General features: G+C 44.4%; 1 protein-coding gene across 1 annotated transcript in view; it reads right to left on the bottom strand.

Moving 5' to 3' along the window:
• Window positions 1-24,173, bottom strand: part of LOC127582028 (regulator of G-protein signaling 3-like) — a 224,014-nt gene that overhangs the window by 117,183 nt on the left and 82,658 nt on the right. The window contains 6 exon segments of the mRNA XM_052036961.1: window positions 9,796-9,879; window positions 10,712-10,926; window positions 17,327-17,395; window positions 18,351-18,390; window positions 20,900-21,135; window positions 21,138-21,235. Of these exon segments, the coding sequence (XP_051892921.1) occupies window positions 9,796-9,879; window positions 10,712-10,926; window positions 17,327-17,395; window positions 18,351-18,390; window positions 20,900-21,135; window positions 21,138-21,235 (742 nt within the window).

Here is a 24,173-nt window from a genome sequence, read left to right as displayed (position 1 = left end):
ATTATTCTCAACACTGGTGCCCCACAAGGCTGTGTCCTCAGCCCTCTACTCTACTCCCGTATACACTCATGACTGCGTGGCCAGATTCTGCTCTAACTCCATCAACAAGTTTGCAGATGATACCATCGTAGAGGGCCGCACCTCAAATAACAATGAGTCGGAGTACAGGAAGGAGATAGAGAGCTTAGTGACATGGTGTCATGACAACAACCTTTCCCTCAATGTCAGCAAAACAAAAGAGCTGGTCATTGACTTCAGGAAAGGGGTCAGTGTAGATGCAGCTGTCTTCATCAACGGTGCTGAGGTCAAGAGGGTTGAGAGCATCAAGTTCCTAGGTGTGAACATCACCAATAGCCTGTCCTGGTCCAACCACGTAGACGCCATGGCCAAGAAAGCTCACCAGCCCCTCTATTTCCTCAGGAGGCTAAAGAAATTTGACATGTCCCCTTTGACACTCACCAATTTTTTAATCAATGCACCACAGAAAACATCCTCTCTGGATGCACCACGGCTTGGTATGGAAACTGTTCTCTCCAGGACTGCAAGAAACTGCAGAGAGTTGTGGGCACAGCTCAGCGCATCATGGAAACCAGCCTCCCCTCCTTGGACTCTGTCTACACTTCGCGCTGCCTCAGTAAAGCAGCCAACATAATCAAAGACCCCACCCACCCCAAACATTCTCTCTTCTCCCCTTGCCCACTGGACAGAAGATACAAAAGCCTGAAAGTATGTACCACCAGGCTCAAGGACAGCTTCAGTCCCGCTGTTATAAGACTATTGAATGGTTCCCTAGTATGATAAAATGGACACTTGACCTCACAATCTACCTCGTTATGACCTTGCACCTTATTGTCTACCTGCACTGCACTTTCTCTGTAGCGGTGACACTTCACTCTCTAATCTGTATTGTTTCACCCTGTACTACCTCAATGTACTGTGTAATGAATTGACCTGTACGATCGGTATGCAAGACAAGTTTTTCACTGTACCTCGGTACAAGTGACAATAATAAACCAATACCAATATGTTCTATGGTTGGTTATGAAATTAAAATCTTGAAAAATTCATGTAAAACAAAACTAATCAGGAAGAACACAAGAAGCAGAGAGTGGGAACAGGCACACAGTCCGCGAGTCAGCTCTGCCAGTCAGTACCATGGGCACAGGATGGAATTAATTCCTCTCTCCATCAAAAGTATCCAAAAATCTATCAATCTCATTTTAACTCTATTCCACAACTGACCGTCCAAAGGTAAAGAATTCCCAAGGTTCACAACTGAGTGAAGAACGAGCAAACAGCAACAAGGGAAAATCAGCCTCTCTCATCAATCCTATTCAGACCTTGCAGAACTTTATATTTGTCAATGTGATGAACTTTCTTTCTTCTCAGCTCCAGAGACATGGGCCCAATCTCTTCAAACTCCCCTCTGAGAACAATCCTCTAGTTTTATTCATTTTTCAGTACGTGTGCATTTCTGGGGAAACCAGCATTTACTGCTAGTTCTGAACTGGCCCTGAGGTGCTGGATCATTGCAGTCCTGATGAAGGGCTGTCAGGCAGGGAGTTCTAGCACTCAGGCCAATAATGGTGAAGGAACAGCCATTTAGTTTGAAGTCTGGTTGGGGTTTGCTTGCTGCTCTCACCCTTGGTGGGAGAAGTGACGGGTTTGGGAGATGCTTTGGGAGCAGCCTAGGTGAGTTTGGAAGGTGTTTTATTGTTTTTATTTCAAACTGCACCCACTGTTTCCTGGTACCCCAGCCACCACCAACCTCAAGTTCTCTTGAAGGTACACATCCAGGCCAATGAAAAATATTAATGAACCTAACAAATCAATCCAGGGAACATTAATTTTGCTTCCTTGCTTTTTTGATCTACCCTCTTGCAACAAGAGCCAAAATACATTTGCTTTCTTAATTGCTTGATGTACCGGCATGCTAATTTCCTATGATTCATGTGCAAGGACCCTCTGCAAACCAGAAGTTACACCCTGCTTCCTACCCAAGTGCCAGGACTCACACTTTGTTTTAGTCCACCTGCCACCTTCGTGTCCAACCAGCCCATGACCCATGGGCTGGCACGGTAGCGTAGCGGTTAGCGCAACGCTATTACAGCACCAGCGATCAGGGTTCGATTCCCGTCGCTGTCTGTAAGGAGTTTGTGCGTTCTCCCGTGTCTGCGTGGGTTTCCTCCGGGTGCTCCGGTTTCCTCCCACACTCTAAAGACGTAGGTTAATTTGGGGGTTTAAAATGGGCGGCGCGGACTCGTTGGGTCGGAAGGGCCTGTCACCACGCTGTAAATAAAATTTAATTTAATTTAAATTAAAAAAAAAATTGAATGACCTCTTGCAGTACCTTTGCAATCTCCTCATAGTTGACTTTCCATTTCAAATTTCATAATTTATGTAATTATTTGAGAAATATCTGAGGCCCAAGCACCAATCTTAGAACATAGAACATTACAGCACAGTACAGGCCCTTCGGCCCACGATGTTGTGCTGACATTTTATCCTGCTCTAAGACCTATCTAACCCCTCCCTTCCACATAGCCCCCTATTTTTCTATCATTCACATATGTGTCTATCTAAGAGTCTCTTATATGTCCCTAATGTATCTGCCCCCACAACCTCTGCCGGCAGTGCGTTCCACGCACCCACCACTCTCTGTGTAAAAAACTTACCCCTGACATCCTCCTTATACCCTCCTCCAATCAGCTTAAAATTATGCCCCCTCGTGTTAGCCATTGTCGCCCTGGGAAAAAGTCTCTAACTGTCCATTTGATCTATGCCTCTTATCATCATGTACACCTCTATCAGGTCACCTCTCATCCTCAGTCACTCCAAAGAGAAAAGCCCTAGCTTGCACAACCTATCCTCATAAGACATGCTCTCCAATCCAGGCAGCATCCTGGTAAATCTCCTCTGCACCCTCTCGAAAGCTTCCACATCCTTCCTGTAATGAGGCGACCAGAACTGAACACAAAACTCTAAGCGTGGTCTAAACAAAGTTTTATTGAGCTGCAACATTACCTTGCGGCTCTTGAACTCAATACCCCGACTAATGAAGGCCAACACACCATATGCCTTCTTAACAACCCTATCAACATGCGTGGCAACCTGAGGGATCTAGGGACGTGGACCCCAAGATTCCTCGGTTCCTCCACACTGCTAAGAGTCCTGCCATTAACCTTGTATTTTGCCTTCAAATTCGATCTTCCAAAGTGTATCACTTCACACTTTTCCAGGTTGAACTCCATCTGCCACTTCTCAGCCCAGCTCTGCATCCTATCGATGTCCTGTTGTAACCTACAGCAACCTTCTGCACTATCCACAACACCACAGATCTTCGTGTCATCTGCAAACCTACTAACCCACCCTTCCACTTCCTCATCCAAGTCACTTATAAAAATCACAAAGGGCAGGGGTCCCAGAACAGATCCCTGTGGAACAACACTGGTCACCGACCTCCAGGCAGAATACTCTCCATCTACAACCACGCTCTGTCTTCTATGGGCAATTCTGAATCCACACAGCCAAGTTTCCTTGGATCTCATCCCTTCCAACTTTCTGAATGAGCCTTCCGTGAGGGACCTTATCAAACAGCTTACTGAAATCCATGTACACCACATCCACTGCCAGACCTTTGTCAATGTGCTTTGTCACATCCTCAAAGAATTCAATCAGGCTCGTGAGGCACGACCTGCCCCTCACAAAGCCATGCTGACTGTCCCTAATCAGCCTATGCTTCTCCAAATGCCCATAAATCCTGTCTCTAAGTACCTTCTCCAGTAATTTGTCCACCACTGAAGAAAGACTCACTGGTCTGTAAGTCCCAGGGTTATACCTACTCCCTTTCTTAAACAAAGGAACAACATTTGCCACCCTCCAATCATCTGTCACTACTCCTGTGGCCAGTGAGCATGCAAAGATCATCGCCAAAGGCACATCTTGTGTGCAGAAAATTACCCACTTTTTCCAACGTTCAATGGCAGCTGACCAAACCAATGTGTAAAACCTATCTCAATGTACAACACCAAACCTAAAACAATGCACACTGTCCTGAGAAACAGTCCCAAATGCATTCCATGAACTCATGTTTTAAGCTACTTTGACCAATTTGGTTTGCTTTGTCTACATAAATGATTCTTACAAGCTCCTCCAATCTGTAGGTTAGCACACTATCCAACACCATGCTTGCTGTTAGAGAGCTTTAAACTAATCCCACAAGTTGTCTTTTGTCCTTTCTTATTCAGTTGATCCATCTGCACCAGTTCAATATCTGATCTTCTGGACAGATCTTTATCACATTATTATCATCATCAGGACCACCCCACTTCGTCTGGTTGGGACTGGAGGGCATGAGTTATAAGGAGAGACTGAATAGGCTGGGGAGAACTTAGCGATATATAAAATCATGAGGACCATAGATAAGGTGAATGGTCACAGTCCGTCCTCCCAGGATAGGGGAATCTAAAACTAAAGGGTACAGGTTTAAGGTGAAAGGGGAAAGGTTTAAAGGGGACCTGAGAAGCAACCTTTTCCACACAGAGGGTGGTGAGTGTGTGGAATGAGCTGCCAGAGGAAGTGATAAAGGTGGGTACAATTAGAACGTTTAAAAACCATCGGACAGGTACGTGGACACAAAGTTCAAAGAGATATGTGCCAAATGCAGGCAAGTGGGATTAGCTCAAGTAGGCATCTTGGCCGGCATGGACGAGTTGGACCGAAGGGCCTGTTTCAGTGCTGTCTAACTCCATAACTCAACCTTTGGCGCACTCCTTCTTTAGAATGGCCTCTGTTATCCCCTCTCTTCATCAAGCAAGAACTTACCCATTTGTAACTCCTTTCATGACTCCCTGGAAAATGAACGTTGACACCACAACCGAGTGTACCCAAAATATCTGGTGCAGCATTGCTGTTTGTGGTCTGTTTGTCATGGCTCACAGTCTCAGACCTACAGTGCTTGATGCAGGCTTTGGTCATTCAGAAAGAGAGACTGCACTTCCTGCCAAGGCAGGTGAGACTGAATTTCCTATTTGTGCCCTGATGTTATTAACTCACATTATACGTTCTTTAAAATGCCACAGAAAACTAACACCAAACACATTCACTCCTGCTGCCGAGACAGTAGTTGTACTGGAATAAAAAAGGATGCCGCAGAATGAGCTACAACTTCACAATAAAATTCAACATTTTACATCCTAAAGTAAAATGATACAGATGCGGAGAATTGGAAATAAATTACCACACTAGCGCTGCTTTTATTACATGGAATTATGCTGAAAGGTCAGCGACTCAAAGAATTAGTTACAAACAATCTGCTAGAGGAACTCAGCGGGTCGAGCAGCATCTGTGGTGGGAGAGGAATTGTCGATGTTTCAGGTCAAGACCCTGAGTCTTCATCACCTCAGCCTCAGGGCATTGCTGCAGGGATTCACCAGGGCTGTATCTCAGGACCAACCAGTTTTAGCTGCTTCGCCATCATAAGGTCAGCAGTGGGGATGTTTGCTGACAGATACACAATTGTCAATTCCACTTGCAACTCCTCAGAGAATGAACCAGCCCATGCCTGCGTGCAGCAACACCTCGACAACGCTCAGACTTGGGTTCAGAAGTGGCACGTGACACGCTCCTGGACAGAGCATGGACAGTGTTCCCCTGGTCCTCACCTCCTACCCCACCAGCCTCTGCATTAAACAGATCATCCTTTGCAATTTCTGGCAGCTTCAACACAATGACAGAGACATCTTCCCCTCTCCTTTCCCTTCACGACTCCCGGGTCCGCTCTTCTGTCCCTACAAACCACTCAGCATCCTACTGCACTTTTCCACATAACTGCAGGAGATGCAGCAGCTGTCCCTTCACCTCTTCCCCTCTCACCATCCAGGGACCAAACAGCCTTTCCAGGCAGAGCAGTGATTCACTCATACTTCTTCCAACCTACTGCTTTTGGCATCCTCTATACTGGAGGAACTCTGTGCAGGTCGGGTGACTGCTTTGCAGAGCACCTGGTTCAGTCCACAGGGCAGTTCTGAGTTCCCTGTTGCCTGCAACTGTAATCCTCCGTCCCAATCCCACTCTGACCTATCTGTGTGGCCTCCTACACTGTTCCAGCAAAGGCCCAGTGTAAGCTGCTGAGTCAGTCTTCTGGACTTAATCTGCTTTCTTAATTTGCTTTCTCTGTCTGTATTAGAACTGGCCACTTCTGCAGTAAGTCATCCATCTGTAATGGCTCAATTTTTCTCTGTTAGTGTCACCTGACCAGCTTTGCAAGCTCTCCAACTAATTACAACATATCGCTCTTTGTCTGTATAACAACCACCACCTGCCTCACTTATCCATTTGACCAGAGGACATATCCAATCGCCATGGCAACCTGGGCCTCATCCTACCACAGATATTTCCTGTGTCTTATCCAACCCTCCCCAAATCTCTCTGCAACTTAATTCTAACTTGCTTTCTCTCTTTCCAATTCTGACAAAGGTTCTTCGGCCTGAAAAGTTAACTTCCACAAATGCTGCTTGACCTGTCAAATTTTTCCAGCATTTTCTGTTTTTATTTCATATTTCCAACATCTGGAGTTTTTCTTTGACTTTCATTTAGCTCTGACCACATTGTGGTGAACATGGAGCGAGTCTCACCTTCTGCTCAGTGATCCACAGGGCTACTCCACACACTCACAACATAATACAGTTGGCAAAATATACATAAGTCTGAGCATATGCTTGTGCGTCTGTTAGCTAACTGCACCAAATATAGTGCTACTCATTGAACCTGTTCAAGCAAACTGGCTTGCAAAGCAGATTTAGCATTTATTTATTCTGTCCAGTGCACAATATAGTCCCAAGCATTTGAACTCTTTTACTCTTAAATGGCCTCAGGTGTTGAGAACATTCAGCTGAGAAAAACTGATCCCTTAGGATACAAGCATCTTCAACATTAATACTGAGGTATAATAACATACCAGCTGATTCTGATTAAAAACATTCTCGGACATGTTTTACTTGTGTTTAATAATTCTGAAATATGCACAGCACCTTCTGCAAATGTCAAACTTCCACCGTGTGAACAAAAAAGTCCATCTGGCTCCATGCACGTTGCATTTCATATTTGTTTTACAACACAAAAATGTACATTAATTAACATGGGATTTATTTTGTTGGAACGTTGTATTATTCTACAGACAAGGGTTCCTTGACAAAAGCAAGCTCCAATGTAAATTCTCTGCCCAGTTTCTGATTATCTGTGCATTTATTCTTGCAAATATAAAATCCAATTTTCAATAAGGACATGTTATTAGAAATGGAGAAGTCAGCATTAGGAACACATGGTCTGAACAGGTTCATATTTGTTTCAACATGTCTTAGCACAACACAATATTGAAAGACTGCTTTTCGAGTGAAATTTAGTGCCATTTTGAGTTAAGAAGGGTCACAGGCACTACTGCCTTTGGTTTAACATTCCTGGAAGCAATCCAACTCAGCTATCAAGTCTCAATAAATCACAGAATGTGCTGGAACATAAAACAGAACCACAGTACTCAGCAGTCAAATCCTTGGCACCAATCTTTTAGCAGTGGAACTGTTTCCAAGTCCCAAAGAATGTTCATTCTCTGTGCGAGTACCTTTCTCACTTGAAGCGTGATTTTGTATCCATATTTTTCTGAGGCAACATATGGGAAATGGAGGGATATGGATCATGTGCAGGCAGAAGAAATTTAGTTTAATTTGGCATCATGGTCAGCACAGACATGGTAGGCTGAAGGGCCTGTTCCTGAGGTGTACTGTTCTATGTTCTAAGTTTAAGTAGCATCAGAGGTAGACAGGGTGGTGAAGAAGGCTTTCAGCACACTGGCCTTCATCAGTCAGGGCACTGAGTGTAGAAGTTGAGATGGTTTGCTGTAGTTGTACAACTGCAGTTGTACTGCTGTAGGAAAGACGCCATTAAGCTGGTAAGTGTGCAGGAAAAATTTACGTGGATGTTGCCGGGACTAGAGGGACAGAGCTATAGGGAGAGGCTGAGCAGGCTGGGACTTTATTCCTTGGTGCATAGGAGACTGAGGGGTGATTTATAGAGGTGCATAAAATCACGAGCAGCATAGACAGGGTGAATGCACACAGTCTTTTTCCCAGGGTTGGGGAATCAAGAACTAGAGGATATAGATTTAAGGTGAGAGGGGAGAGATTTAATTCGAACTCGAGGGGCAACTTTTTCACCCAGAGGGTGGTCTGTGTATGGAAACGAGCTGCCAGAGGAAGTGGTTGAGGCAGAACCATTAACAATATTTAAAAAGACACTTGGACAGGTCCATGGATAGGAGAGGTTTAGAGGGCCAAAGGCAAATGGGACTAGCTTTCATGGGCATCTTGGTCAGCATGGACCAGTTGGGCTGAAGGGCCTGCTTCCATGCTAAATGATTCTATGACAATGTGTGAAGTGCAGGAAATAACTTGCAGCAAATTCACTTTAAAGCTCCAGAGTTCAAATTCTCACATGTTGTCCCTTGTTCCGATGCAAGGCAGCACCAGGTAAACAACCTTCCCAGAAAAGGAGAGGTGCCTCACACATCACTCATCAGTGATGCTGATGTAGAGAACTTTGGATGTACTTGCAACTTAAAATCTTTTAAGTTGCAGATACATCTAAAGTTCTCTCCCCTGAACTTTGTGTGTAACTGGAAACACAAGAGACTGCAGATGCTGCAACCGGGAGCAACACACAGGGTCATGATGCAGAGATTCGACCTGAAATGTTGACAATTCCTTTCCTCCCACAGATGCTGCTTGACCTGCCGAGATATTCCAGCAGATTGTTTTGCATAACTACTTGTACATCAGGTGTTGTATACAGGACATAGAGACATGTAGGAGATCTTTCTCTAAGCTCCTGCCTGGTTTCTGGAAAATATGTCAGGTTAATTCTTGTGGTTTTAAGTTCAACTTTGATCTCAGTAAGTAAAGGATTCAGTATCCTCGGTCAAAAGGAGAGGCAAAATCAGCTGGAGTTTCAAATTTTGAAACTGTTAGAAACTGCTCTTGTGAACAATGTGGCATTAGGGTTGGTCTTGGCTTTGATGCTCTCCTTGACTAACTACTCTGCCAACAAGTAAGGATCAAGGCTAATAAAAGACGTCAGGCCACACTGTCGAAGTGCTCGAGATAATTCAGTGTCCGTGAGACTGAAACCTTGCAAGGTTCAGAGAGGCAGAAAATCCTGTGTTCTTGAAGTTCACTGCTTCAGAATGACTAACCACTATTTTATATCAACCAAATTTCCAGCCCACTGCCCTCAAACCAGGGAGAGGAATAATTTAATTATTTTACTCTTAGGCGTGTGTCAGTGATGAGATACTTCTTAATCGGAGGTTGTGAATACAAATTCCTCTCCAGACACGCAAACATTATTTAAGGAATGTCACATTGTCAGAAGTGCGATCTTTCAGATGAGATATTAAACCAATTCATTTGTAAGAGAACCCATGTCATTATTTGAAAGGCATATGAAAATTTTCCAGTACCCTGTGCCAACATTTAGTCTTCAAACAGCACTACCAAAAATAATTATATCATTTATCTCATTTCAAAAGTACTTCAGTGCTTTGTGAAATGCTGTGCAACATTCTGCGACTCAAGTGCTGCATAAATACATTACTGCTTCCTCTCTCTGCAATTGTTCACATTTATCCATTTGAACATAATTATCCTGGTCATAAATAAACTATTCCGATGCATTGGAAAGTTTAAAAGGAAATGCTGTACGTAACACATTTGAGTTCTTCATGACAAAACATGATTTACCTACCTTCAGAGGTTGACTTTTAGCATCAAGGAAAAGAATGTTTTCTGAAAGGATCAGTGTCCGTGCGGGGTTGCACAAGTCCAGAGGCTGCCGAAACAAAATGCAAATGAGTTGTAACAACTTGACAGCTTCAACTTAAATTTGCTGTAATAACGTAAGTCATAACTTACTAATGGGTCAGCAAGAGGAATCTCCATGGCTATTTCTTAATAAAGTAATTCTATCACTTAAGAAGTATTTTTTTCTAGAAAATAATCCAGACAACACCCAGGTACACCGGTGAACTTCGTGAAGAAAAAGTTCTGGTGGTTTTCACAGCTATTGCAGCTTAATTATAAGCCAGTAAACAACTGAAACCATTTCCCCCGTCCGTATTTTTGCTACAAGTTCTAGTTAAGGTTTGCATATCAAAAAGAAGAGGATGTTAATGTGCTGCTGCCCACTGTAGCCATTACAGCTAACCTCAGTGTGTGGGTGTACTTCCCAAAAAAGAAAGATCACTCTGCACTGAAGTTATTTTCAAGACAACAGTGCTGCTGAGAGGGACAGACATCACGTGGACATCTGCTTCTTTCTTTAACCTGCCATATTCCTACCAGGACTTGAGGCTGCTCAATAACTGGGAGTGAACATTATTAACTGTTATGTTTATGGGTCTCAGATAAGCAAGGGTGTAACTGGCAGGGCACAGAGCTCACCTGCATGCTTAGCTCTGCAAGTAGCGTGGCCTGAGGCACAGAGGTAGGTGAGATTGGAAACTTCCTGGGGACTGCAATGTAGTCCAAAACTTGGAACAAACATTACTCCCTGAAATTTCTATAGTCACATAAAATATCACCTTAGTTCCCCTAATGTACATTACAAAAACAGCCAAACATTGCAATACTTTTACTTAGAAGCTGTTTTCATTAAATGTTACCTGCACAAAGAGAGGGAAAACCAAGATCTTTGGAGCAAGAGGCATGCAGGTGCCGTAGTTGGCCCGAGGGGTATGTGATCTCACTATGGTGCAGTTCCTGTAATTCCCATAACTTTTTATTGCTTGCACTGTTGATTTAAAGATGTCTGCTGAAGACCCTGTGAGGGATTGCTTCCTCTCGGAGCCACTTTGAACTCTGCCTTGGCTTACATTTGCTATGGAAGAAAGCATCATGGTTACATTCACAACCGGTGAGATTTGACTTTATATCCAAAGCTGTAATTGTAATGTGAACACAATCAATATGAGAATGCATCAGTTACAATTTTACACAGTTGATACCATTTTCAAAGGTGCCATGTCTTATACAACTCATATTTATAATAAAAAGCTACACATTTTTGTATTTGGTAATATTTACATATTTAATATTTACACTGTTACTTGCAGTTTTTAAACATCAATTCATAACTGGATTCAGTCACACTTTAAACAAAATAGCATTGCAAACTATCTCATTATATTTTCAGTGTTGTGTTTTGTTGACAACATACAACATTGAAACTTTACAATAAGGAGCTTCATTAACCAGTGTGATATTACCAGGTTTTGGCAGTCAGCTATCATTGACCCAGTTATTAAGTGTGCAGATTTCAGATGGATAGGAAATTCATACACCCTACCCAATTATTTCAGGTCTCCACATTCTTTGCTTCACATTGCACGTTACATCCTTTATGATGTGGATGTGATTAAAATTCTTTAGCAGTTTACAAAACGTCCTTATACACCGAAGTAAAAATATAATGGATATAGACCCAAAATATCCAATCTCATTAACACCTATTTTAATTACATGATCGTCATGCGCTCTCAACCACAGTACTATCATATTTTCCATTTATTACCTAGATATATTGCATTTTTGTTAAATGTTATGGACTCAGTGAAAGTCCCTTTAAGATAGAGAGTGTGTGTATGTGTGTGTGGGGCGTGCTTACGTCAATAGAAGATAAAGGACGTAATGACGTTGAAGAAGAAGTTAGAAGAAGAAGAGAGAGAGAGAAGGGAGAGAGACACCAGCCTGCTTGTTTTTCTCTATCGATGGATGAGAAACAATAACTGTGTTTGCCACTGAAATCCATGTATGGAAGTTGGAAGTAATCTGGTGGAGTTCACTTTGTTGCTGACCTGTAGAAGGAAACAGGTATTTGTGTGTGGACGACCACGGTTCGGATGCTTTTCAGGGTGAGCAAGTCACTACCGAGTAAACACTGAAGTGTCGTTTGGGTTCCATCGTGGAACATTTGGATTTCGTATGTACTCTCTCTATGTTTTTCTACATCTACATCTTATCTTCAGACAACGGTGGTTGTTGAAGAAGCCCTCGCTCATGTTTCACCTTATGGCTTGCGGAACTGAACTTTAAGAACCATTCCGGAACTGGAAGTTTTGGACTTTGTCACACACACACACGAAGAGTTTAGTTTTGGGGTTAACGTTCGAGGTTTAACATTCTTGAATTCTAACATACTAACATTTTTACTTTTATTTTACGTATTATCATAAGTAGTGATTAATAAAATAGTTTTTAACACTGAATCATGCTCAGTGTGTTTCTTTTGTTGCTGGTTTGTGACATAAAGAAATAGAGTTTCAGGGAATGAGCTTTACATATCGACTTATGGAAGGCCAAGTCTGTGCGGGTTAAGAGCACTGGTGTTAAACATAATACTCGGGTTCTCCATGTTTTCAGACGCCTCATATCTCACTATCCCCATAAGCTCCTTCACTCCAATTCTCACCTATCAGGCATCCTTAATTTTATTTGTTTCACCTGGGCAGGTTGGTAAGCACTCATCGCCCCCCAAAACCATGACCATTTCACTATCATAAGTATACCAACCCAGACACTGGCCCAGAAGTGAGATCCAGATTTCAAACAAACTCCCCTGATTCTATCTATAGAACTCTGGTTAGGCCGCATTTAGAGTATTGCGTGCAATTCTGGTCACCTCACTATAGGAAGGATGTCGAGACTTTAGAGAGAGTACAGAGGAGGTTTACCAGGATGCTGCCTGGATTAGAGGGCATGTGATATCAGGAGAGGCTGGACAAACTTGGGCTTTTCTCTGGAGCGGTGAAGGCTGAGGGGTGATCTGTTGGAAGTGTATAAAATTATGAGGGGCATAGATAAGATGGACAAGCAATATCTTTTTCCCATTATTGAGCAATCCAATACGAGAGGGCATGCATTTAAGGTGAGGGGGGTAGGTTCAGAACAAACGTGAGAGAACATAGAACATAGAACAATTACAGCACAATTCAGGCCCTTCAGCCCACAAAGCTGTGCTGAACATGTCCCTACCCTAGAAATTACTAGGCTTACCCATAGCTCTCCGTTCTACTCAGCTCCATATACCGATCTAACAGTCTGTTGAAAGACCCTATCATATCCGCCTCCACCACCGTTGCCGGCAGCCCATTCCACGCACTCACCACTCTCTGAGTAAAAAACTTACCACTGACATCTCCTCTATATCTACTCCCCAGCACCTTAAACCTATGTCCTCTTATGGCCACCAATTCAGCCCTGGGGAAAAGCCTCTGACTATCTACCTGATCAATACCTCTCATCATCTTATACACCTCTATCAGGTCCCCCCTCATCCTCCGCCTCTCCAAGGAGAAAAGGCCAAGTTCCCTCAACCTGCTTTCATAAGGCATGCTCCGCATCCCAGGCAGCATCCTTGTAAATCTCCTCTGCACCCTCTCTACGGCTTCCACATCTTTCCTGTAGCGAGGTGACCAGAACTGAGCACAATACTCCAAGTGGGGTCTGACCAGGGACCTATATAGCTGCAACACTACCTCCTGGCTCCTAAATTCTTGCTGGCAGGCAGAGGTAAGTTTTTTTTTTACTGAGAAAGTGGTGGATGCCTGGAATGCGTTGCCTGATAGGGTGGTGGAGGCAAATTCATGGTGGGGGGGGGGGGGGTCTTCAGGAGGGGCTTGGATGGGCACACGAATGAGTGGAAAAGAGGGATATGGGCATTCTGTAGGTAGGAGGGAATAGCTGCGTCGGCTCAACATTGTGGGCCGAAGGGCCTGTTCTGTGCTGTACTGTTCCATGTACATGATTCAGCTTCTGTGAGTAATTTGATTGTTCATCAGCCCAACTTGCATTGTTTGGGTAGAACAGAGCTGTGGTTAGGAGTTTACTGTATCTCCAGCTCTGGAGATTGTTATGTTTGTTCTTCATCACGAGACAAACTTGGCATGGGTTTAACATCGGAACATTTATTAAAACAACAGACTTAGAACACCAGGCTGGCTGGCTTCCCCCGCTCTTTCTGGCCACTTCCTGTTCCCCTATGTGACCCCTTGCATTGCCTGCTGGGAACTGTAGTTCTTTATTATAACTAAATAACACAGGGATTACTACAGGAGAGCCGGGCCTAGTTTGACAGGCTGCATGGTGATTCTTTTCATTCTATGCAACATGGTCCTCTGCACATGAATGTGTGCGAGAGACTGCAGCCACCTACCAAGGATTGTCAAAAACCCCTAACAAAACATTTAAATGCTTCAGAAGGAAATATGCCTCCTGCTGTTACAAATGGAATTTAAACCGTATGCAGAAGGAACTCAGTCCAATCCCCGCAGTGGTCTGGCAAACTAACAACTTCAAGGAAGGAAATGCTAAAGGGAGTCGTTTTTGTTCAAAGTACTTCTGCATTTTTTTTTTAAGTGAAAGAAAATATTATTTTGAGGAGAATTCTGACCTTTTTTTTAAAAGACGCAATGAATTTTATGAACAGCATTCAGGCCCTCGTGTCAGAGCTCCCTGCCAGCTCAGACACTGGTGATCTCAACAATGAGAGTTGCTCTGGTTGCAGAAGCTCCTTTTACTATAGAAGAGTGCTACTTTGAACTACTCCACTAAAACTTGGTACTATTTTAAGGAGTACTTAATCAAGAATGGCTCTTCCCTAAGTGGCTCTTCCCAAGGGTGAAAGAAAATGGGAGTCTGGCAGAAAAGCAGCAGAGGTAACAGATCAGCCACAGTGGAGCAGGGTGAATGGGCAGCTCGCCAGCTCGCGCTTCTAATTTTTTTTAATGACTCTAATATCTGTCTGACTAAACCCTTACTAAATTAGGTTTGAGGTGAGAAGGAAAAGATTTAAGGGGACCTGACGGGCAGGTTTTTCCACACAGAGGGTGGTGAGTGCATGGAACGAGCTGCCAGAGGAAGTGGTAAAGGCTGCTACAGTTACAGCATCTAAAAGACATTGAGACAGGTTCACGGATAGGAAATGTTTAGGGGGATGTGGGCCAAACCCGGGGAATGGGACCAGCATAGGAAGGCACCCGGGTGGAGGAGTTGTGCCGAAGGTCTGTTTCTGTGCTGTGTAAATACAAGTGTTTCCAGTGCAGGTCCGTAAATGTAAACAAGCAAAATACTTCTATATAATTCTGGAGAAGCAGCTCTTCACTGTACTCTGAAGGTGTGCTTTTTTATAACAGGTGAACTTATATAGAAGTGTGGTCCTTATTGCCCTGGTTTATACAAGACCATGAAGGTATAGCAGCAGAATTAGGCCATTTGGCCCATCGAGTCTGCTCCGCCATTAAATCATGGCCAATTTTGATTTTTCAACCCCATTCTCCCAGTAGCCATTAACCCTATCACCAATCAAGCACCTCTCAATCTCTGCCTTAAATACACCCAATGACTTGGCCTCCACAGCCCTCCGTGGCAACAAATTCTACAGGTTCACTGTCCTCTAGCTGAAGAAGTTCCTCCTCATCTCAGTTCTAAAGGGATGTCCCTTTATTCTGAGGCCTCATATATGCTGCATTAGGAAGTTAAATTTTACACGTTTCATTTGGCCAGGTCAGCACTGAAACCGGCAAATACATGAGCCCAGTGTCCATGCAGATACAATCCAGGGAATTTGGTGGCCATTTTGTGTCACTGCACTCAGGCTGCACATCTCCTTACTGACACGAGGCGGCAGCACCACAGCCATTCCAGTGACACTTCCAGAGACATTCCTGTATCACCACAGGCTTGGAAATCCTATCCCTGGTTTACATGTATTATTTGTCACTCTTAGATTTTTATTCACGTACCTGTGACTACTCTGCAGCATCCATGCCTGGTCAGACCCATTAATCCACAACTTTGCTGTAATTTACCTTTCTTGAAATGCATCTTGTCACCAGACACATACCGACAGGGAGCGCTGTTCAGCAGGCCCTGTGCTGCCTTACCATCATCGACAAATTCTCAGGGAACATCCTACTCTCTTCCAGAATTGCCACATACATCTCCTGTGTGGTCATCCCATCTCCCATCTCCACTCTCTGAGGCCTTTAAATATATTATTGCTTATAAAGTATGTTTACACCCACCCCGCAATGTTGCTCTGGAATTGCTCCAGTTAGGTTTCTATCATTCCCTTGGCAAGGACAATATTTTCCATAAAAGCTTTCCTGTCCCACAGCACAGTAAACAAACCACTCATTCTCAAATCCTTCTCGACCCCAGCAGCTTCCTACAAACTGACTTCACATCCCATCAGTGCTTTGAACCCTTCATCTCTGTCACTCTGGGAAAACCCAAGGAACTTTTCCAAGCTACTGGCCACCCAGCCACAGTGCCCTGGCACCCAGTTTACAGACCACCCTGGTGCCTACTCCCCCAGCCCCAAGGGCCCAGCCCACAAATACAACTTCAGGTGACCTGGAGTTGCAAGGAAGTCCTCAGAGTCATTTTCACAGGTTTTGGGTCAGACCTCGAAGGTTCTGAGCCATGATCAAAGGCCAAGCCTTTCACCGCATGAATTTTGCTCTCCGGAACTTCACACTATGCATCTTTGTCTCCTCACTCCTGGGCCACTCCACTTTGATGCCAGCCCTTTGCCCAAGCCTTTCATCAATGGTAAAAATCTCCTCAAGTGGGAGTTTTCTTCCTCATCCGTTATTCTGCAGTCTCAGGACATTTTGCTCAGTAAAGTTATGAGGTAAATGCAGGGAGTTGTTTCTCTACACCACAAACCATTACCATACCAAGCACGAGGTGCACAAAAAGTGGACCTCGGAAACATTACTTCCTGTACTGTGTAGAAAGAGCAAAGTAGCATCTTTTTCAATTGATTTACTTGGGGAGAATCATTAGGTAAGTCAGTTGAAGGGTCACAACTTTAAGATAACAATAGTATGGCCAAGACAAGGCAGGGTAATCATTGAAGGCTATTTAATGTCACTTGGGAATGATGCCACCCTGGAGGATGTACAGCTGGAGAGGAGACTGGAGAGAAAAGAGCCAAGAGTGAGAAGACCTGAGCCATTTTCTTAATGGGCCACTTAAAGCAACGGCTGCCATGGATGAATGAATCTCAGCTTCGAAACTGGACCAACTGACGCCACTTTTCAAATGCACATTCCATGTAAAAGCAATTTTGTCCACAAACAATTGCACTGGTAATCATTTCCAAACTAACTAGGACTCATTAAAAATTGGATCAGGCACTTCCATGCGCAAAACATCTTCCTGCAGCTGAACTTTTCCCAACAAAAGATGTGCACTTGCTGAGTTACACACCACACCTCCTCCCTTGCTGCACAAACTGGGGCTCCAGTCACTCTGCTGGAGGAACTCAGCGGGTCGAGCAGCATCTGTGGGAGGAAAGGGATCGTTGACATTTTGGATCAAAATCCCACATCAGGACAGATTGGGGCTGCTGCGTGCAGCATACGAGCTTCACTAAACACTTACAAAAAACCTGGAAGCACATTGCACCGATATTGGTGATGGGTGGGCACCGTGGTCAGCATGGACTGGTTGGGCCGAAGGGCCTGTATCCATGCTGTATTGCTCTATGACTCTATTAGATGTCATTTATATCTTGCATGAGCATGTGCCAGCCTTGGCTTTCAATGCTCAGGGTAATAAAGACATTATTGCCTGCTGTTCCGTCACTGACTACAGGCATTTTATACAATCCCCATCAAAACCACATCATCCGATGGCTGTTTTCCCCTGTACTACCTCAATGCACTGTGTAATGAATTGATCTGTGTGGACGGTATGCAAGACAAGTTTTTCACTGTACCTCGGTACATGTGACAATTATAAACCAATTCCAGTTCCTTGTGACAAGCCGGCACCTCACACGGGGCCACTGCTGCACGGGGCTCAGTCAGGACAGACACCCCTTCCTGCACTCTCTCACCTCTGTGGCAAGCCTCCAACTTCATTCAAGACCTGATCATCCTGAAAAAGACGTGGCAGTCGGAAGATTTTCATTCATTCAGCTCCCGTTGGGAACTGCACAGGCCCCGTTTCAGGACAGGAGTTTGGGAACGAAGCACTGGCCAAGTTCACAAACATTTGTCGTGATCCAACAGGGGGCCAGGGGTGAGGAGAGAGGGTTGGCACTATTTACAGCACGTGTTTCGTGCACTGAAAAAGAGGGTGAATCCAATTTCTAGCCCCACTGTTTTAAACATGAAACTGTTACTTAATGTTTAAGGTGATCAGTGAGTCTAAAGCCTGCTACACATACTGAGTAACAGTACCATGTAATGTTGTACATCAGGATTATATTAGTAACTAATGTGAAGCACCTACCATAAATGATATGGTTATCTTGAGGTACTGGCCTCAGAATCTGAAAAGTAATAAAATTAGGAAAAAAAATTAGTAGAATTTGCATTGATCATGTGACTCAGTAAAACTTCAATAGAACACGAGCACCTGGAAAGGTGCGACTGGTAGGAAAGGGGAACGGAAATCTGGTTCCTCCTCCGCTACACAAAATGGTTGGACCATGGTCTTATAACCAATCCCCTGTCCGTCAGAGAAGCAAGTGCAAGGAGCCGTGACAACATCCGAGCATCCACACCTGGGAGAGTACAGAGTGAGGATTGTCCGCCTCACTCACACCATCTCAGATGCCAGCAACTGCTCAACCACCTACTGACTGTCACTATCCAGTCTGTCACTTCCATTGAACAGACCCCTGAAGCACCAGCAGGAATATTGCTGCAGGGAAATCAGTGTCAAAGGTCTCAAGGACCCTGCAGTCAACACCTTGGAACTTACAACTCCCAACCAGCAGGAATCACAAGGTATGCACAGTGCCTGAACTGTCCTGAAGTCCACCCTCATCCTAATCAATGGGTCTACCATAATCCCCATTCAGACTGGGGTCAAATCAGACGATATCATCACTTCTCAACCTTTCTCACTGCAATGATGCACCTCAGCTCAAAGCTCCCCATTGGCAAGGAGTTAACTGCAGGGTGAGCAGGAAACTATTCAATCTTCTCTTCCTCTACTCCAGAACCTAAATCGCCCCTGTGCGAGTAATCACCGTACAGTGTGCAGGTGATGCTTGCACATGGACACACTCAGAGACCAGCTCCAAGTCGTTGCTGATTTCCACACGGAAGCATTGAAGGTCTGGGCCATGCACTCAATGTCAGAAAGACACAGGCCCTCTTCCCAGCTCCTCTTGCCGCACAACACTGACCTTCCGCCTTCGATGATCAAGACGTGCAATGGAAAACGTGCATCACTTTCCACGTGTCAATCAGCAAAGGCAGGCATGGATCACGCAATCCACAACCACTTCCAGTGGTGACTTTGGCTGACTGAGGAAAAGCATTCATAAGATCAAGATCTTAAACTCAGCCAGAAGTCCATGGTCTGTCAAGCTGCAGTGATCACTGCCCCCTGAATGCTTCAGACACATGGACACACCTACAGTAGGCACTTCAAAGCACTGGAGACCAATCACCAATGTTGTCTCTGGAGATCCAATGCCAGGATAGAGAAACCAAAGTCAACATCCTCTCCCAGGCCAATGTCCCCAGCATCAAGACTCTGACCACATTCAACCAGTTCCATTTTGGAGCAAACATTACCCCCATATTGTCTCCTGAAACAAATGCTCTATTTTGAAGGCCATCATGGCAAGAAATTTCCAGGAGGACAGAGTGTTCCTTGAACAAATCTCCTCGAACAAATGTAACACCCTCATCAACTCATGGGAACCCTTAGTCCATTTTTGTTTGAAATAGAGCAGGACCATTGGGCTTGAGCACCTTCAGTCTCTACAATGGGTGCACATGAACGCCAAGTGCACAAAGCAGATGCTGCATGGTCCAAACAGCCCATCCACTCACTCCAACAAGTATCATCTGCCTCAGGGGCAGAGTCTGCACATTCTGCATGGGTTTCATTAGCCAGCCCAGACCCACAGAACTGGTGTGGAAGCAAGTCATCCTCGATCCAGAGGGACGTCTACAACTGCTGAAACCCTCAATCATGTGCATCATTCCTGACCCAACTCCAGCCTCTCATCAGCCCCCTGGCACAAGCTTCAGCTGCAGTGGCCTTCGATCCTACTGGACTTCCATTAACTCATTGCCTCCGTGTTGACAACCTCCTCTAGCACCGAGTCTCCCAGGACCTCACCTCCAGGCTCCGATCAGTTCACAGCCTCACTCCCCACTATCACCGACTCCAGCCTGATGAGCCTGCGTTACTGATTCTAGACACTTGTGCATCACCTGCCGCCTCTACACAGACAATGTTTATGCTTCCAACCACAGGTTTAAGTCACAGTAGTGTAGTGGTTAGCATAACGCTATTACAGCGCCAGCAACCCGGGTTCAATTCCGGCCACTGTCTGTAAAGAGTTTATACGTTCTCCCCGTGTCTGCGTGGGTTTCCTCCGGGTGCTCCGGTTTCCTCCCACATTCCAAAGACGTACAGGTTAGGAAGTTGTGGGCGTGCTATGTTGGCGCCAGAGGCGTGGCGACACTTGTGGGCTGCCCCCAGAACACTCTATGCAAAAGATGCATTTCACTGTGTGTTTCAATGTACATGTGACTAATAAAGATATCTTGAGTCACCAAGACTCCTCTCTACACCCCTGTGTCCTTCCACCTGCTTTAAGTTTCAGCTTAGACCCCAACAATTCAGCCGAGTTTCTCTGTATCTCTCCCACTATCTCAGTCTCACAGTAGTGATTACATTCCCGTGAAGCAGGTTGGGGTCACTTGTCATTGTCAAAGATACTTCAAAAATTAGATTACTATTAAATTCTAAACAAATATTCTAATATTGCTCCACTTTCACTGGAGCCAACCTTCTTTTCACAAGGTGTATACCTGGCTGCCACGTTTTATTGGTGAGAGAATGAGAATGTTGTCTCCCTCGGACGTTACATTTGGTACCAAACCTCCGTTCTGCACACATTTGTCAAACTCCTCCCGTCGCTCCCAGCTGTTCAGTACCACCCCATCTGTGCCGTCATACACAATGTGGCAGCTTTCTCTGTGTTCCATAATCCCCACTGGGTGACTGCAGTACTTTTCACGCTTGTTGGGAGGAGATTGCAAATCCTGGTTCAGTTGCTGGATGGTCTTCGAATCATCCGTTCGAAGCTGGGTTTCAAACGAGGAACCAGTCGCCAGATTAAAACAATAATCTGACTGTGACAATTTCTGTAAATAAACAATAACGTACCCATTTAAGGTAAGAACACGATGATGTTTAAAAGAGGAATTTTCTTCCTGAGCACTCCTGACACAAGGCCTCACTCACCTGGCCGTTGGGAAATTGGACACAGCTCACCATTTTCCATTGATTTACCCTTTACATTAAATGAAAAAGCCTAAAGTCTATCCTCGGTGTGGCATGGGAACAGCTCACATCAGTGAGAGGCCGCATCTTCACTTGGAACTTTCTTCCACAAATGTCAAATAATGCTGAGTCAGCTGTTAATTGTAATCTGTGTTTGGCGAATTTTTGCTGAATCCATCGTAAAGGGTGGAGTCACATGGTGGTTAAATTATAGAGCCAGCATCCTCAACCTTGTCCACTGATCCAGAGACAAATTCACATCTCAACATGGCAGCTGGGAATTTACATTCAACTCATTAAATAAATCTAGGATAAAGAGCTAATACAAGTAACGGTTGTCATGAAATTATTAGATTGTCACTTATACCCAAATGGTTCAAGAAGGGGAAGAAACTGCTGCCCTTACTCAGTCCAGCCTACATGCAACTCCAGACCATTCATTCTAACTCCAGTCATTGAGTTAGACAGCACAGAAACAGGCCCTTCGGCCCAACTCATCCATGCTGACGAAGTTTCCTGACTGAGCTTGTCCCATTTGCCTGCATCTGGCCCATATCTCTTTAAACCTTTCCTATCCACGTACCTGTCCAATGTCTTTTGGACATTGTAAGTTTACCTGCCTCTACCACTTCCTCTGGCAGCTCTTTCCATATACCCACCAGTCTCTGTGTGAAGTTACCCGTTTTATATGACATACATGTTACATAATGTATACAAGTTCCATATACTCTGTGTGAAGTTACCCCTCAGGTCACCTTTAAATCTTTCCCGTCACTTCAAACAACTTATGCCCTCCAGTTTTGGACTCCCCTACCCTAGGGAAATGACTATTCACCTCATCTATGCCCCTCGTGACTTTATAAACCTAATGTTGATTATTAACAGCCTCTGAAACAGCCTAGCAAGCAAGTAAACGTTGGCCATGCCAACAACATTCACACCCCATGGACAAACAAACTAAGCCAAATGGAGCGAGGTCAAAGATCAGCCCTGGTCCTCTCCCGCTCCCACTTCTCTGTCGAATTCATTCCTTAAACTTTGAAACAGTCATCAGGAGATCTTCACATTATATATTTATGAAAATATTATAACACACACAAACTCGACAAAAACCTCACCTTAAAGAACTTACTAGGAACCACATACACTAAGGGCTAGAAACATACATTTAGAATGCACAAATCTGAATAAACTAAGATCAAAAATAGCAAAAATAAACTGCAGAGATGGTAAAGAGAGAACTGACTGAAATTACTCGGTGCCTGTAAGAGATGTAAAAGGGGGGCTAATGTGGTAAAGAGGGAATTAGCAATGAGTATAACTGCAGAGCCAAACACAACATTCAGCAAAACTCCCAGCACAACAGTGAAAGATGTTATCAAAGAACTGTGATCACTTCAAATTAAACGGGATTGAAGCTGATTTAATTGATTACTTGTCGGAAGTTCTCACCAGAATAAAAACAAATAGCATACCATTCATTGCAGGAAGTCCCACAGTCAAGCTTAGTGGCCTAGACATTCCCAGGGACCATGGAAATTGGTGCTGCCAGCTCATTGTGAATCAGGCATGCATCCAACCCCAACCACACTATTCATTAGATTTGCTCCTGTTTGTGGGTGTTATGTTTGGTGCCACTTAAAGGGCAGATGCACTCCAAATACAGGTACAAACAGCTGTGGAAACTGTAGCCGAGGACAGCAAGGTCCCTGCTAAACACCCCAATCCCGGCAGCAGCCAGAGCAGAGTTGATAAAAAGCAGATAACTCCTGACAGGTCATTTTGCCAAATAGAGGCACCAGAGACTGCAGATGCTGGAATCTGGAGCAACACACGATCTGCTGGAGCAACTCAGCGGGTCGAGCAGCATCTGTGGGGGAAGGAATTGTCGATGTTTCAAGTTGAAACCCTGCATCAGGACTCATGCAATCCTGTCCTGATGTGAGGTTTCAACCCCTAATGTTGACAATTCCTCCCCCCCCCCCCCCCCCACAGATGCTGCTCGACCTGCTGAGTTCCTCCAGCAGATTGTTTGCTGCATTTTGCCAATAGGACGGTTTGAATAGGAGACCCCATCTCAAGAGCTTCATTTGAATAATGTGCTGTAATGTAGAAAAGTATTTAATGACACAACCCAGAGAGGTCACGGTGACAATCCAATCTCTCGGCTCTTGCTTCCAATACCTGGAGTCTCACCATTCAGAATATCCCTCACCTGCTCTCCCTCAGTCAATACAATTCACTCTCTCCTCCTATTACAGACCTATTGCTTCCCCACACTATACACAGATTTCCACCTCAACAGATCTATGACCTTCATTGCTGCCACAAATGCCTGACTTTCTTTCCTGTAGATATGGCAGGCTTTGGACAGGTATACCTCATACAAGAGGAGGAGGATTCTTAATTCTCTCTGTTAAAGATTATACTTCAGTAGAATTGTGTGCTGAATTTACTTTATTTCTGGATTTATTGGCCCAATATCATTAAACATTACTTGTATGTGGAAATTTAAAATGACTATCATTTTTATCCTGATTAAGCTTCACTTCAGAATCAAAGTGTCATGGACTCAGATGTGAAATTTGTTGTCTGGCAGCAGTATAGTGCAAAGGCATAAGTTACAAAAATAAATAGTGCAAAAGGGGAATAACGAGGCAATGTTCATGGGTTCATGGACCATTCAGAAATCTGACGGCGGAGGGGAAGAAGCTGTTCCTGAATCGTTGAGTGTGGGTCTTCAGGCTCCTGTACCTCCTCCCCGATGGCAGTAACAAGAAGAGGGCATGTCACTTAAAC

The sequence above is a fragment of the Pristis pectinata genome, chromosome 23, assembly GCF_009764475.1.
Source record: "Pristis pectinata isolate sPriPec2 chromosome 23, sPriPec2.1.pri, whole genome shotgun sequence".
Taxonomy (NCBI): domain Eukaryota; kingdom Metazoa; phylum Chordata; class Chondrichthyes; order Rhinopristiformes; family Pristidae; genus Pristis; species Pristis pectinata.
The sequence above is the reverse complement of the archived record's forward strand: the minus strand, read 5'-3'. Positions and strand labels throughout refer to the sequence as shown.